At 39.6% G+C, this 17,719-nt stretch overlaps 1 protein-coding gene across 1 annotated transcript; it reads left to right on the top strand.

Moving 5' to 3' along the window:
* The first annotated feature begins 23 nt into the window (after positions 1 to 23).
* On the top strand, positions 24 to 16,193 carry LOC140161940 (uncharacterized). Its single transcript, XM_072185233.1, has 4 exons — positions 24 to 159; positions 7,027 to 7,224; positions 10,062 to 10,169; positions 11,745 to 16,193. The coding sequence occupies exons 1-4, from the start codon at positions 24 to 26 to the stop codon at positions 14,111 to 14,113; spliced, it is 2,811 nt and encodes a 936-aa protein (XP_072041334.1). The 3' UTR covers positions 14,114 to 16,193.
* Positions 16,194 to 17,719: the final 1,526 nt, after the last annotated feature.

Below are 17,719 nucleotides of genomic sequence, written 5' to 3'. Positions count from 1 at the left end.
AGTCGGAAGAGTCTTAAAAATGAATGCCACCAAGACAAATTACATGTCTTTTAACCAAGATCAGCAGGTTACAGCACAATGGAACAAAGCTAGATGAAGTGAAAAACTTCAAATATCTCGGAGCATGGATGGCTAACACAGAGCATGATGTCAAAACACGTAAGCTAGCGGCTTGGAGAGCATGTAACAGCCTAAGCAAGATCTGGAAGTCTGCACTACTAAAGAAATTAAAACTGCGGGTTTTCAGTGCAACGGTGGAGTCTGTGTTGACATATGGATACGAAGCGTGGACCATAACTCCAAAACTATCTAAAGAGCTGAACGGCTATTACACTCGGATGCTTAGGGCAGTGTACAACATCGATTGGAAGCAGCACATAAACATCAAAGAGCTGTATGGAGACCTTCCGAGACTCTCAGAGAAGATCAGAGAAAGGAGGACACGCTTCGCTGGACACTGCTTCAGGAGTAAGTGCAAGCAGGTCGCCAATCTGATAAACTTGACACCCAAACATGAAATAAAAAAAAACCTGGTAGACCATCCTTACATTATGTAGATGTACTCAAGCAGGACACTGGACTAGAAGCATCTGACCTGGGAACGGCGTTACAGGACAGGAGGATATGGATATTGTGACACGACAATAATGTGTATGGCGATCTATCTTGCCACACTGGCCGAATAAACCATGCATCACACACATGAAAATGTACGTCAAACTGCCATATAACGCGTAAACGTGATAATGTATAGGCCTAGTATATCTTCCTCAACATCTTCCAGCCGGGATGATCAGATCATGTACAGTTATCCACATGCTTAATACTCTAAGTTGTACATCGAAGTGTGTACAGATTACCGAGTTAGACACAAAAAGCTGCTTAAAACACATTCTGATTTAGTTTTTGTCCATTTTGTTTGAATGTGAGCGAGCAAGTGTGTAAGTTTGGGTTAATGGGGGTCGGGATATAGCCTAATTAATCCGAGAGGTTATTATTCCAAAAAGGGTTAAATTTATTAATGGTTTGGTCAATTTACGTTAAAATAAGACTCATGAATATGTTCAGTGGCGGCACTACGGGGGTGGATAGAAATAACAATAATAATAATAATAGTAATAAATAATAAATAAACTCTATCAGTGCTCCTGGTCAGAGTCTCTAGTCGCTCCTATACAAACTGCGAAGGAAGTCAAAAATGGACAATTTGTTCTCAAAAGTTTTTCGATCATTTTTATTCTTAATGGAGTTTTTCTTGCTCAGTATGTGGTTTTTTTTTCTAGATTGATTTCTTTTCTTTCTCAATGTGTTTTTTTTCCTCGGTGTATTTGTTTTCTTTCTCAATGTGTATTTTTTCTCGGTGTAGTTTTTCTTTCTCAGTGCGGTTTGTTTCTCAATGGGTTTTGTCGAGGTTTGTTCCACTCTGGCGTGCCATAATAAACACCAGAGAAAATATCCCTCTGTACAAAGAATTCAGAAACCAAGATTGAATCAAGATAAAGGACCACAAATAGGTCACGCGCGTAACTGGAACCTTCGACAAAGAGGTAAGTGTGGAGATTTTGAAGTGCAAAAGATGAGCGATTCACGGCGTAGGGTTACACCCCACACCTGTAGAACATAAATATTCTACACGCGGAGAAGAAAATTTAAGCAAATATTACAAACACCTTTAATGTGATAATGGCCAGGTAGTGGCCGCATTGCATTCTCTAAATTCAGTAAATTTTCATCGTCAACCTTGTAATTGAATGGGATTATTTTGAAATTTTAAAACGCTTGAAATATCACAAACTAATAGGCCTATGTTGATAAATAATATAAATACAAGCTAGAACCGTTGGGGTTCGATAATGAACCCCACAAAACTAACCGACTATATTGGAAAATGCCATACGGCCGGGCGGTTTCACAAGTTGCCGGCTCGATCATGTCATCCGCCGCCTGATAATGGTAGGGTAGTATACATAATGTTTTCAATGAAAAATTATAAAGTCAAATTGTAGTCCACCCATATGGTATCATAACCTTATTGCACAAATTACTAAAGAAACAATAGTTGATTTTTTTTATAAATATCACAAAACAGGTTTAACATATTGTTAAAAGAGTATACACCACTTGTGGGATTGTGGCAAATTTGTGATATTAAGTAACAATGGATCTTAACTCAGTCTCAACCAAAATAATTTGCAAAAATAAAATCTAATTTGCATATCTAATTGGTGGCCATCTTGGATTTTAGGTTTCAGATTTCAAAACAGTACCGTGAAGCAATCGTAGATGCTATAAATGTATTTTTAATGAAATATAAAAAACAGCAAAAATCAAAAGTGCAGAATTAGATTTTTGTATAAAATGCTTAATTTGTTGAAATAAAAATCCAAAATATTCAAAAATACATATTTTCAGGAATGTATTTAAAAACTTAAATTTTACTGTAAATGAAGCACTCCACTCTTAGTCTTTCACGTGTTATTTTAGTACACCATTGGGCGTTACAATCATGCAAAAAGTAGACATTGAAGAAAACATTAGGTCGTCGCTCTGAAGCAAATCACTTATTATGTCTCTAACGTTGCTATGCCCAGCTCTCGACCAATCAGAAACACAGAAATTACCTAATTACGTGAACATTACTAGAAAATAAATCATATTTGCGCCACCAAGTTGGGCGGGGCAACATCATAACATCATATGACATGATTTTGTCAATTACGCAGTATAGACAGCTGGCAAAAACTCCACAGCTCTTGCTGTCATTTGCCTGGCTTTCGACCAATCAGAAACGAGGAAATCACAAAATCAAGTAAGTACTTGATATAGATCCTACTGGGCGGTGCAACATCGTAACATCCTATGATGTGATTTTGTTAATAACGCAGTAGATACAGCACGCCGAAAATCCACAGCTGTTGCTGTCATTTGCCCGGTCTCGACCAATCAGAAACGAGGAAATCGCATAATTAAGTATGTACTAGAAAAAAGTTCCTATTTGCACCGCCCAGTGGGGCGGTGCAACATTATAACAGCATACGTTGTGATCTTGTCAATCAAATCGTATAAACAACTGGCAACAAATCCACAGCTGTTGCTATATTTTTCACCTTATTTAATAAATATCCGTATCTGTATGTTTCAGTTCGCTTTGTATTGTTACCTAGCACAGACCAAGTTTGGTTAACAGTGAATATCGGGCAAGTGCAAGAGACTAAACGAAAGAAGACTCACCAAAGATAAATAAGGTAAGACACAATAGTATTATTTCACTCTAAATGACTTAGGCAGGAATTTAACTTGGCTTACCGACACGGATAATAAAATTGTTTAAACAAAATGAAGAAGGAAAGGGTGAATTGAGTAAGAAGATAAATAAGGGGAAAAGAAGTGAATACCTTTTTTTACAAGGATACCAATTGGACTTGTTGGTTTTATTTTTGTAGGAACATGTGCAGTATTTAAGGTTTCATTTTAAAAACTTGGTATTTTAATGGTCACAACGTGATGATACACTGTTGGAAAACGGTTAATCGCATTACGTGTACAGTACATATGAAATGGATATGGTGAAAATGTTCACTTTAATATTGACATTTGAAGTTTCACAATTTGAAACAAAAAGCGCTAGATAACCATATAAATAAACTAAACAAAAGTTGTAGCCATAATTTTGTTGGTATTATATAACATCTATGGTATCTTAATGTTGTATGACCCGTAAATCAGTAATACTACGCGTAACCTTTTTGTAATCAAAAGAACACTGGAATTCAGTTCCATTATTTTCGATATAATTTGCATGGCTCCTGTAATAGTTTTATTAGATCGGATTTCTGAAGAGAGCTAGTTTGGTTTAGGTTCAGAGACAACCGATTTAAGAAATATTTTGTTTGTTTGTTTTTAGATTACTTTTCATGTTCATCGACATGATGTATCCTAAACACTAATTAAAGCATTACTATAATGAAACACAGAGATACAAAGACCAGTTCGCGTCTGAAATTCTGATAACTAGATAGAAAATACCATACTGCGAAGCTCGTCAACCAATCACAGGGCGCCTTTGCCCTGACCTCAAACGTGAACTATTATTTTTATCTCTGTCTTTCATTATATCAATAAATTTAATTTCATTGAGTAGACCAGATATATGCGTTGCAAATATGGCACTGCAAAACATATAATTATGTCGGATGCTCAAAATCAATTAGGATAATGAACATTAAAACTATACATCTTCTTTATATAAATCCAACAATATTTGAGATAACCGAGGGTGACCAAATAAGTTTATATACATTTTAGGAATGTGCCAAGGAGGTTATAATAAACATGGAGACTATAAAAGATTACGCAACGCATTGTTCCTTTCATGCCGATTTAATTTAACGATAGGCTATTCATAAAAGTGGGACCATTGTTTCGGAGAAACGACTTGAAAAATTAAATTGATTACTGATCTGACAGCATGTAAACATTTTACCAGGCAGGTAACTGTAAATAAGTGAACATTTTATTTTCAGACCGTCGTTTCTTCGCGCACCGTTACAATGCAACTGCGACACCAGATGGAAGAGAGGGTTACCATCTTATAGTAAATTAAAACAAATCTTGTTTTCTCTGTTAATAGTAGTTTTTTAAATTCTAAAACTAAAAGTAATTTAAATGACAAGAAAAATAAACTAAGGTAATATTTCAGCATTAGACGTTGGATTAAGCAAAACAGAACGGGATGATGTGTTTAACAGTACCTCTGCTGACGAATCTTACAATGAATTTAATGATAAATTCTCAAACGTATGCAATAAAAATCTTCCAATAATACATAACCAGGATTTCGTGCAAAAGATACTATTCTAATAGATTTGATTCTTATAACCATCAAATTAAAAATACTTGTCGTACAATAAATGACATAAAATCTACAAAAACCTGCAGCTACTCATTTTAATGACGGTCAGACTAGAGTTCCTGACCCTGATTACATAGCATCTAAATTTAACCATTTTTGCTGACATTGGTCCTACCTTAGCTAGTCAAATTCATTCTTCCAGCAATTTTCCTGACTTCATATCGGTTCCATCTGGTTTTCGTTGCTTTTTGGTCTTATTTTCTGAATTTATGATGGTCCGGAGACGGGGTCCCTTTATACCTTAAGTCATATGCCTTGTGTGCCACCATGTTTGTCCCACCTATCTTGCAACGTCTTGTTTTACACCCCTGGTGTCTCTGTCTTTGCACCATCTATACTTGTCTTATAACTACTTAATCATTTATCTAAGAGGATTGCCGCAGTTCCTTCGAGCTTCGCTCTGTTATGGTCATCCTTTCATTTTATTGCTCAATTTATTGTACTGTGATTTTGTTATGGAAAATTAAATCTGAATCTGAATCACTTGGATTCTCTTATCAGTGTCTTCAAAACTGAGCTAGCTCGCGTTTCTTTCTAGTTCGAAGCAAATAAACTATCTCTCTCTTAATGTCAGCAAAACAAATTCTATCCATTTTATCGATAACACCATAACTTATCGTATTCTTTAATTGGTGTCCAAACTTGTTGCTTAAAAATAAAAAAATGCCTCAAATTTCAAATTATTTAATTTCCCCCTTTAATATCACATTGATCATATTCATCACTTGTATCATAATGTTACATTCGTTGAAAATTCTATAAAATTTTAGTTTGCCCAAATTAGTAAAGCATTTATATTTATTATACTGATCATATCGATCTTTGTGATATATGAAATATCAAACATGAATGAATGAATGAATGAATGAATGAATGAATTAATGAATGAATGAATGAATGAATGAATGAATGAATGAATGAATGAATGAATGAATCAATCAATCAATCAATGAATGAAATCCCTAAAGGCCAGCATTTGGAATAAAAGGCTGTCGCATGGAGTAACACGGACTTTTGTAGATGTATGCACTATCAAGATCCCCATAAAATTGCTTCATGTTTAAATTATTTAGATGTTCAAAAACAATAATCACTTGAAAAATAATTGGGATTATGCTGGGGTCACTGTTCAATTTGAGTCTTAAAAAGGCTGTCGAACGGCGCAAAATACACTTTTAAGTCCTTGTAGATTTATGCGCCAACAATATCCTAACTTCATGTTTATTTTATTTACATGCTCCCGGATAATTATCCCTTGAATTATCACGCAAGGATATGAGAAAGGTCAAAGTTCAATGTCCTTGTCCTTGTAGATCTATGCGCCAACATGATAAACAAAATCCGGAAAATTTTCTATGTGCATTTGTTTCAGAGCTAGGTGTTCTTTCCTGTGGACTTATTATTTTCATGGGATCTTAATGGCGCATTGAGACATATGTCATAAGGCCATCAAAATGGCACGAGGGCGAAGATTTAAGCCACAATAACGTGATGCGCCACCGAGATCTCATTTTTTATGAGACCATCTGAAGGTATCAAAATCTGTGTTACTTTTATTAGGGTACTGTTGGCGCCCAGTTTTCCATGCACTGTAAAATGTTTTTTGGTCCAAAATCTCAAGATTTGTTATTTGACAAAAGGATATTGTCAGGATGCTACACCATTTGGCTATAGCATCTTGAGGTAACATGCTATCAATATATTTTTTAGTTAAAAAAATCCATGAAACACATGTATCACACACACCATAAATATTGTTCAACCTTAGCTACAATGACTGTTAAAATAATGATGTCGCATGTTTTATATGAAACGATTGATGCACGACAGCAGCTAAAAAGGATGCCTTTATTCACTAATTAAAACGTTTTAACCAAAACCAAATCGCGTTTTGTAACAAGTTTAAAACGATTTGAAAAAAACATATTTGTGTTTGCTTGTTTATTAGGAATATATTTTTTTTTTACATGTTAGAGACAAAGACTGGACTTGCTTGGAGGAGTCAGAAGTTGAATTCAAAGATGTATACCTCAATAATGTTGGTTTTGTTGCTACTTGTAGCAGCTGCTACAACAGCTCCATATGGACAAGGATGTGGATATGGACCTGGATTTGATGTGACAATGGAGCTCCAGCAGCTCCGGCGGCTCCGGATGGTCCAGCAGCTGTGGCTCAGGTGGTTATAGTGGCTCCGGCGGCACCAGCAGATCCAGTAGCTGGAAACAGCGGGTTTAATCATGGCCAATGTCAAAATGGAGGTTATTTTGGATGCGTATGCCCTGATGGCTACACTGGATCCTTTTGTGAAATTAGTAAGTGAAAGATTAAGCTTAGATAATCGTTCAAAAACAAAATATGCAAGATCTATGCAATTATGTTTCATAATTGCGGTGGTTGCTAATGTTTAACTGAATTTTCATTTACGCATATAATTAAGTATGCTGAAAAGTGACTTGCAGATTATCAAATGATTAATTTTCTAATATATTATCAAAGTTGAGGTGGTTAGCTGTGTAGATTGAGTATGATTTCCATGTGTATATGGGCTACTGTATACATCATGGGATAGGTATGGATCTCTTTCCATTGATATCTGTTATAGTATATGGATTTGTGTAATAACGCCCAACCATATACACCGTGAATGTTACCTAGCTAAGTAAAGTACCGCCCATCATTGGGTTCTACAACATGACCGAATTAGATATAAACTACTGTCTCATAGCTTCCTGATTAATGATATATAATATGCATAAGCGGACTTGTTATATGATGTCGGAAGTGGTTTTCTGGCACTGTAGATACCCCCGCCTACGATTAGACGGGTTCGAGCGCCGTGGACGTCGCAGAAAGACAAAAAGAAGACCATTTTCGAAATGGATACGTGGGCGTAAAACAAAGGTGGAAAACTCTCGTCGAATCACCGGTAACAGGTGACGCACTGTGTCGCCACTAATGGACTGCGCCCTGTCGGCAAGAAAGATTCGACAAACTAAAACATGAAAAAAATCGATGATTTGAAGAAAACATACTTTGCTTGAAGAACTTTGAAGTTGTCAAAAAATACGCCAGAAGAAGCCAGAAATCAAGATTTTCCGAGCTGATAAAGACATGCACAAGATGCAGCAAGAAATACCTGCAGCAAGCAGTAAAATGACAGTGAGTGTGACAGCAAGTCAGCAGGACATGCAGTCATGGACTTGTGATGTTTCCTGATACAGAGTTGTGTTTACAATGTAATGAATGCCATTGGACACTGTGTTTTAAAATGTGACGCCATTTAACACAACATATGAACCATGTTTCTAATACATGCTAGCTATTAAACATGAAAGTGTAAGCATTGGTCGATATAGCTGTAAGCATAGAGTACGCGAGGATGATTGCAAACCATAGGGAGGTGTGATGTGGACAACGACTCATGGAGCAAACGACTCATGAAGCAACGACTCGTGGAGCAAAGTCGCACATCAGCATCGGTGTAAAGTAATCCATGATTCCCTAAAAGCGTGAGGATGCAAAAGACGCCCAAGAGACTTGTGTATCAGAAGGAATTATGCGCAAACAGACCTCACTAGTCAGCAATGAAACTTAACTTTCTTCAAAGCAGTGTTTGGTTTGTTTGATTTTAAAGAAAGAAATCAAAGATAAGAGAAATAAATAAAGTTCAAGATTTTGCTCAAAGAAATGTGTAAGCAAAATATACATAGTCTGTGAGATAAATAGTACGCTGTATTAAATGCTGTACCGGTTACCGACATATTCTCCACAAACATAATAGCTGAAATTACAGTATTTGCAACAATAGGCGAATTTTAGTCCACAAAGTAATCGAAACATCCGATTTTTGGTTTGGGGTCAAATGTCATACGCTCTGCATATTTTCATATTTATATCATTGGAAAAAGCTGGAGATACCTTACTCGTCATGTAACTGAACAATAGTGCATTCATTCATAACTTCGCACTTGAATAACTGCAACTCCCCCTTCATGGCCCGTCACATGGTCACATAAACTAGCTCCAAACCCATTAAAATACAGACACAAAGTAATGTTGCAACATCAAACCGTCTTGAAATAATTAAATTGGTTACCTATCCCTCATAAAATTGTCTAAAAATTATATACTGCTTTATCTTATTCGTCATAAACTGAACAAATAGTGCATTAATCCATCCATAACTTCGCGCTTGGACAGCTGCAACTCTTGGAAATACACCTTATAATTTAACTGTACTATTGCAAACTTACAATCTATCAAGCATTTAGCCTTCAAAATCTCTACGATCCAAAACCAAGACATAATTGGGGTGACATATCTTTCGCAGTAACAGCATACCGTTATACACAATGCCCTGCCATACTTCCATGACGCTTGCCGCTACGGCAAGCTGCAAGACGTATTAACCAATGACAAGCTTCGATTGTGTCCGTTTGTCTGAAATGCGCGTGCGTCACGCCGCTCAGCGACAAAGGTATGAAACAAGCATTGGTCGCACCTCATCTCTAACAAAATAACTGACATAGGTCAATATCCTTCCCGACACGCTTTAGTAGCCAGGTCCGTAGAAGATTATTATTCTTGTGATCCAAACACTGTGTTCACATATACATTTGGCCACATTTTATTGTACGATAAATACGAATTTATTAAACATGGTAACAAATATTCTCTAGCAAATCGGTTATACGATCGAACTGGTAGGCATATTATAAATTCGGTGTATTAAATATCTACCTGACCAGATCTGCGCATGGTCAAAGACCGTCCGCTGCAATTAGTTAGAACATGAACCATTCGTTAAAATGAACAAAATGGCTGTTGTTCGGACCTAATCTCTTCGCATCGACTGTGACGTCATGACCTTTAGTCCCCGACATTGCCCTTCCGAACTCGCATCCTCCTGGTTTTATGCATTGGCTTTCGTTATTGGAAATCTTCATACATATTCATACAAGTTTGAATTCGTTTTCTTAAATTGTATTTTTATTTGGCCATTTTAGGAGAGAGAAATTTAAATTATGTTACAGCAACGAGTCAATTTTGCCTTTTATTGTATTCGTTAATTTTGATGTGATTTTCAAGTAGCCATGTTTTGTGTCCATATTAACATATACTGATAAATAATGACCCTTTTGATTTTCAGATATTGACGAATGTAAATGTGATCCATGTGCGTATGGTAATTGTATTGACGGAGTCAATGGATTCACCTGTGAATGTGCTGCTGGATATACCGGAACACTTTGTGATAGTAAGATATTATTTTGTTTGCTCATCGATATATATGACTAGTATTATTAAAATAACATTAGCTCCGCTTATAATCATCTTTAATTTTTACATTTCGTGTTTTGGGAAAGTTAACAGAAAGCACAACCTCAAAAGTACGATGTAAGTGTTAGTACGTTTGTTACAAAGGACTGATAAGTAGTGAAGCCAATATGCTTCACCGTAGCAGAGAGTAATAGGGTGTAGGTGCACCTTCGGAAATATACTTGTAATCAACGTTTCTAGATCAGAAAACATGCGTAAAAAGATAAGCTATGTTATCAAATTTAAAAAGTGTCATTTTGGGTCAATTGAGGTCGATTGAGAAGAAAGTATAGTTTGACCTATATGCAACATATCGTGCATTAGTTATGAGTGCGAGGGGGGCAGTTTTTTGGCCACATGGGTCAAAAACTGAAAGTGCTCCGATTTCAACGAACATGATGTCAAATTGTTCTCCATGTAAAATGAACTCAAATAAAAAATTGTTCTCACCTTCTTGGACGCTTCGTTACCTAGGAAACATCATAAAAAGGTCATGGTCAATAGCCCTAATAAGCTGCAATGGAGGTTGATTTTGGGGGGGATTTTGGCAATAAAAACCACTGTAGACAGTGCAATGCTGAAGGGGCAGGCTAGGCCCTCCTTCCTGCTAAACTATAAGAAAAAGTGAGAATCGGAAATACATGAATAATAACATCGTCTTCGGTCATAATACTAACCTATCCTCCTTTGGCGGAATATTCTAGAGTATTGGACCGGACACTGGAAATATATTGTTCATATTGCTGCTCGTTTTACAAATTAAATTATGCTTTGGTTAATCCGTCGGCTGTATTCCAAAGTGGCTGATTTTTGGTCATTTTAATGATGTTCTCTTTCAGTCTCATCAGTCATAATTAGCTAATTGATTAAATGTGTCGTATAATTACAAAGTGACATTTTTTGTATTCCATAGTGTCGTATCGACCATACGCCACTTTGTATACACATTTGATAATTAAGAAATATAGGCAAAAATTAAAAACATTTTATGTCATAGTGGCGTACACCTCGCTACATGTCATAGTGACGTATCGTGACCTATACGCCACTATGGAATGAAGCCGACGAAAAGTAACGCCATAGGGATTACACGGCGATCGATGTGGCGTAATGTTAATATTAGGTTAGGGTGTTGCGTTTTGTGTGTTTTCCATAGTGGCGCACAGTTTTGTACTTATTGTTTTAGTTTGCCAACAATATTATGTATTTATTTACTTTGAAAAATATATAGAAATAAAATCTATTTAGTTAACTACAGAAATTTCACATCATTTACAAAATATGATGAATGTCTGATTTACACAACTCGATTTTAAATTGGTATTTCTTCAAACCCGATTTTCTCGAAAAGTTGTTTATTCGCGACGCCTCACTATACGCCACTATGGAATACAACCGAATTGATCAAATATAATTTTAAAAAGTTTTACCTCATGAAATCTCGTCCTCCTGACAACACTTGCATAATGCAATTTAAGTACATAATAATGTTTGTATATTGGTTAATTTCCAGTTCCGATCTTGACTACACATGGGGCAACGACGATAGCGGCGACAACAGCAGCAACACCTGAGGCCACGCCTGTCGCCACACCTGAGGCGACGACGGCAGCAGTGACACCTGAGACAACACCTGAGGCGACGACGGAAGCGGCGACAACAGCAGCGACCATTGGCAGCACCAGTAGCCCCGGCAGTAGCCCCAGCACCGTCAGCTCCAGTAGCTCCGGAGACTCCAGCTGCTCCAGCTACGGTTGTTTTAGTGCCTCTAGCAGTATCGGTGGCACCAGTAGCTCCGGCGGGACCGTCAGCTCCAGTAGCTCCGGCGGCACCGTCAGCTCCAGTAGCTCCGGTGGCACCGCCAGCTCCAGTAGCTCCGGAGACTCCAGTAGCTCCAGCTTAGGTGGTTCTAGTAGCTCTAGCAGTATCGGTGGCTCCAGTAGCTCCGGCGGCACCGTCAGCTCCAGTAGCTCCGGCGGCACCGTGAGCTCCAGCAGCTCCGGAGACTCCAGCAGCTCCAGCTTCGGTGGTTCTAGTAGCTCTAGCAGTATCGGTGGCACCAGTAGCTCCGGCGGGACCGTCAGCTCCAGTAGCTCCGGCGGCACCGTCAGCTCCAGTAGCTCCGGTGGCACCGCCAGCTCCAGTAGCTCCGGAGACTCCAGTAGCTCCAGCTTAGGTGGTTCTAGTAGCTCTAGCAGTATCGGTGGCTCCAGTAGCTCCGGCGGCACCGTCAGCTCCAGTAGCTCCGGCGGCACCGTCAGCTCCAGCAGCTCCGGCGGCACCGTCAGCTCCAGCTCCGGTGGCACCGTCAGCTCCAGCAGCTCCGGCAGCACCGTCAGCTCCAGCAGCTCCGGCGGCACCGTCAGCTCCAGTAGCTCCGGCGGCACCGTCAGCTCCAGTAGCTCCGGCGGCACCGTCAGCTCCAGTAGCCCCGGCAGCAGCCCCGGCAGCAGCCCCAGCAGCCCCAGTAGCCCCGGCAGCAGCCCCAGTAGCCCCAGTAGCCCCGGCAGCAGCCCCAGTAGCAGTTCTAGCGGCTCCAGCCCCAGTATCTCCAGCAGCTCCAGCGGCCCCAGTAGCTCTAGCAGCCCCAGTAGCCCCAGTAGCTCCAGCAGCTCCGGCGGCACCGTCAGCTCCAGTAGCTCCGGATACTCCAGCAGCTCCAGCTTAGGTGGTTCTAGTAGCTCTAGCAGTATCGGTGGCTCCAGCAGCTCCGGCGGCACCGTCAGCTCCAGTAGCTCCGGAGACTCCAGCAGCTCCAGCTTAGGTGGTGCTAGTAGCTCTAGCAGTATCGGTGGCTCCAGCAGCTCCGGCGGCACCGTCAGCTCCAGTAGCTCCGGTGGCACCGCCAGCTCCAGTAGTTCCGGAGACTCCAGCAGCTCCAGCTTAGGTGGTTCTAGTAGCTCTAGCAGTTCTAGCGGCTCCAGCCCCAGTATCTCCAGCAGCTCCAGCGGCCCCAGTAGCTCTAGCAGCCCCAGTAGCCCCAGTAGCTCCAGCAGCTCCGGCGGCACCGTCAGTTCCAGTAGCTCTAGTAGCCCCAGTAGCTCCAGCAGCTCCAGCATCCCCAGTAGCTCTAGCAGCCCCAGTAGCCCCAGTAGCTCCAGCAGCTCCGGCGGCACCGTCAGCTCCAGTAGCTCCGGAGACTCCAGCAGCTCCAGCTTAGGTGGTTCTAGTAGCTCTAGCAGTATCGGTGGCACCAGTAGCTCCGGCGGGACCGTCAGCTCCAGTAGCTCCGGCGGCACCGTCAGCTCCAGTAGCTCCGGTGGCACCGCCAGCTCCAGTAGCTCCGGAGACTCCAGTAGCTCCAGCTTAGGTGGTTCTAGTAGCTCTAGCAGTATCGGTGGCTCCAGTAGCTCCGGCGGCACCGTCAGCTCCAGTAGCTCCGGCGGCACCGTGAGCTCCAGCAGCTCCGGAGACTCCAGCAGCTCCAGCTTAGGTGGTTCTAGTAGCTCTAGCAGTATCGGTGGCACCAGTAGCTCCGGCGGGACCGTCAGCTCCAGTAGCTCCGGCGGCACCGTCAGCTCCAGTAGCTCCGGTGGCACCGCCAGCTCCAGTAGCTCCGGAGACTCCAGTAGCTCCAGCAGGGTGGTTCTAGTAGCTCTAGCAGTATCGGTGGCTCCAGTAGCTCCGGCGGCACCGTCAGCTCCAGCAGCTCCGGCGGCACCGTCAGCTCCAGTAGCTCCGGTGGCACCGTCAGCTCCAGCAGCTCCGGCGGCACCGTCAGCTCCAGCAGCTCCGGCGGCACCGTCAGCTCCAGTAGCTCCGGCGGCACCGTCAGCTCCAGTAGCTCCGGCGGCACCGTCAGCTCTAGTAGCTCCGGCGGCACCGTCAGCTCCAGTAGCTCCGGAGACTCCAGCAGCTCCTACATCCCTTAATGACCTTTGACCCCAAATAGTAGTATCCAGCAAATAATCGATCAATAATTAATTAATATTGACCGATTTGATCATAACATCTTATGTGGACAAGGCATGTAAATGCACCGATCTAATAATTATTGTATGACTGATATACTCGGTAAAATTATCCCTAACTTACTGTACCGAATTCGACGGTCGTAATCGCGCGATAAGAATAACGTACCGACGGTCATTGGCCAGGAAAAATCTGTACTTGTGGCCCTTGAACATGTTTAAAACAAAACTGCCAATAAGTTACACAAGAGGTTTTATTTTAAACATTTTCTGGAACCAACAACATATAAGAGAGTTTTCTTGCCCAACGACTAGACGTACTTCATTTTGATATCAGATTTTGTCTTCATTGGAATTCTTTCAGGTTTGCCATTTGTCCACATAAATAGCACATAATATTAAAAACAATTCAAAAATAACATGCATTTTAAACTACTGGATCGGGTTTATTAACAGATTAAATAACGTATGACATTTTATTTGCATGGTCTTCTTTAGTGGTATTGTCAAAGCTTAGCTTGTATTTACTTTGTTAGTATTTGAAATTGCAATTAAAAGTCCAATGTCTCTGGAGCAAATTCTGTTGTGATGTATGTTTATCTTAATAACCAGCTAATCATATCAATTTTATAATCACAAACATTTTTATGAGAACATGTATATAATGGTTCTGGTATCATAGACTAAGCACTATAAAAAATGTAAATAGAGCATTACGTGGCCTTTAATTTGGTTCATAGCGCAGTCAAATTAAGAAAAATAAGGGGTTAACCCACCACTGAATGCAACAGAATCCATCTAATCACCATTCATTTGATTATTACAAATGTCCCTAAAATTATTACGAACAAATGTATACCCTAAAATCCAAATAGTGGAAGTGTGCCTAATTTGCATGAATCCAAAATGACCTCTTACCCAGGTGTGAAATTTCCAAGTTAGCCAACCCTCATTAATATCCTTTACAATGAATTCCTATTATCAATTAAACAAAAGGATAGTTTGACTTGTATCCAACCATTCTCTTTTCGCCACACTGTAAGAGTTTCTAGAATGCTGTTAGAATAAGAACATTTTTAATGGTTATTTATTGCACATTCTAGGGAAGCCTGCTTCCTTTTTGAAATAGCCGAGTGAGCGGTTTTCAAATAATTTTTGTGTGTGTAAAAGCTGAAGCATCCTATGTATAAAAGAACATAATGAATATTAACTGTACATAATATATAACGATTCGTAATACCCAAGCGTGCTATACTTTATTTGGTGTAGGAGGCAGAGATTTTTATTTTAACTTTATATACGCCAAAATATTTTCAATTCAGTGAGAATGACGACAGAAAAAAACGTTGACAAAACTATGTAAAAATTACCCCGCCAAAGATTATTGTTTCGTTTTTATGGTAATCTAATCTTTTATTTTCTGAAATAAACTGTGGGGTCTACTGACCTAGTGCCCCGATCTAGTGCTTGGCATGCGAGGGGTCTCGCCATCTCGTCAAAGATCCAATGGGGTTAATATAAAAATGTGTAAAACCAATCACTATAATTAGTGTACATTCCGATGTCGACGGTAAACCCATAGGAAAACGTTGTCTTCAAGAGTTTTTCATTTAGCTTCGTCCCTGAATACAAGAGAACACGTAGACTGTATAATTGTTAATTTGAGTTTATTTGCTTTCTTTTATTGGTCAATTGATTTCAATATCTTATATGATTTTCAATTTATCCTAGTACTATGAGAGGGGGGTGTACGAACCACTCAATGTTTTTCATCATGCACGTGTTTATCCTCAAAACAACTTAATGATTCTTAATGAATATTATTTGATATTAGAATGACATTCCTCATATTCAGAATGCAATTTGGTGAGTTTATTGTGCTCTTAGGTCCCACCAAAAATACTGTTCAAAGGTGTGTGCCTCTGTCTATTACCCTATTACCCTATTCTATTACCCCCACCATTTTGATTTATATTACAATATGATAAAGTACTTTTTAAAACTTTTTCCCCATTACCATTACCATATTTCATCCTTTTCAAGACATTTTGATCTCAGCTGTCTTTGTTATGGCCTCATTACAGCCTAACAATAAACGCTCACTCCATTTTGTTCAATATCTGCGTGTTTCAAGGAAAAGTTCAATGATAATTTTTGTCAAACTCTCTTTTTTATTCAATTGCTATAAGTAAGGGAATTGTGAGATCGAGCCTAATGAGGCATCAAAATACGCAAAAACGTCTTTTTGTACTCAGTATATATTGCAATTCTCATAAAGTTGACACAATTTTAGATGGGTCATTTTAAACAGATGCCACGTAACCCTAGATTCATACTTTGCGCTTATGTTCGTGATAAAATTTTACCCCAGCACTTTACGGGGGTAGGACCGGCCATCAAAGTTTAACCCAAAACGACTTAATGGCTTGGTCACCTACCTTTGCATAAAATACCTAACACCTTACCCGAGGGTAGGACCGGCCATCAAAGAAAAAATTATAGATGGCTCGTTGTGAGCTTAAGTTCCGAGTTTTCACATCTGGCCTGAGACAGATCGTTCCTACTTCAGATTGTACCTGCAATCAAGGAAATTAATGTTGGCACATTCTGGCATACTCAATGTAAATCGCCTGCCCTCTCCCCCGGTTCAATGTTGATGAAAGCACTTTTTCATTGGGCTCTCCAGTCTCCCCAACATTGATTGAGGGGGAATGGGGGAGGGAAGGGGAAAGGAGAAGGCATGTACTTCTCATCAAACATAGTTATACTAATTTCACTGAACTATCAGAGCGGCAAAGAAGAGTTCCAACATATTGTCAAGGTGTGCCAACTATTAATTTCGTCGATTGTCTGAGGCGAACGCAAAATATGACATCTGAAATTAGTTTTTGTCTCATAACTCAACAACAGAATATCGTATGGACTTCATATTGCACACGATGTGGTAGTAGACCATATGCTTTAGAATGATTATAAAATTGTTGATAAATAAATTGGTTTATTTAGGAAGTGGTCACTGAAAACATCTCCTATGCTAAATTACGCCATATTTTGTATTGGGCTTTTAACTGCAAATAAAAATATCCATCTAAATTTCGTTTTGAACTCATAATTCAACAACGGAATGTCATATGAGCTTCATATTGCACATGATATGGATGTATATCATATAATTTGTTTTTTTAGGGAGCGGTCAGTGATAAATCTCATAACCTACACGAATGTCATGATTAGTTCTCTAAGCTGTCGCGCGCAAAGTGCTATATCTCAAAAACAGGAAATCGTATAAAACTCACAAGTTTTTGGTAGTTACTCTCCTTTTGAAATATGTTACAAACATTTTGAGGGCCAAGAAATTTGTTTATTTAGGGGAGTGGTTATTGAAAACATCCACAGTGGTGAGTTTTATATAGGCCAAATAAATACGTTTTATAACAATAGCCGTATAATAACACGCTGTTGCGTATTTCTTCTTAATTATCATAATTATTTTAGCACGAATGGCTGTATGCGAATATTCGGTTGTCCTAATTTAACGCCTAATTATTATTGAAAATATAACAAAGCCAGGAATTTG

Source organism: Amphiura filiformis, chromosome 10 (assembly GCF_039555335.1).
Source record: "Amphiura filiformis chromosome 10, Afil_fr2py, whole genome shotgun sequence".
In the NCBI taxonomy this organism is placed as follows: domain Eukaryota; kingdom Metazoa; phylum Echinodermata; class Ophiuroidea; order Amphilepidida; family Amphiuridae; genus Amphiura; species Amphiura filiformis.
This window is presented reverse-complemented; position numbering and strand designations above follow the sequence as displayed.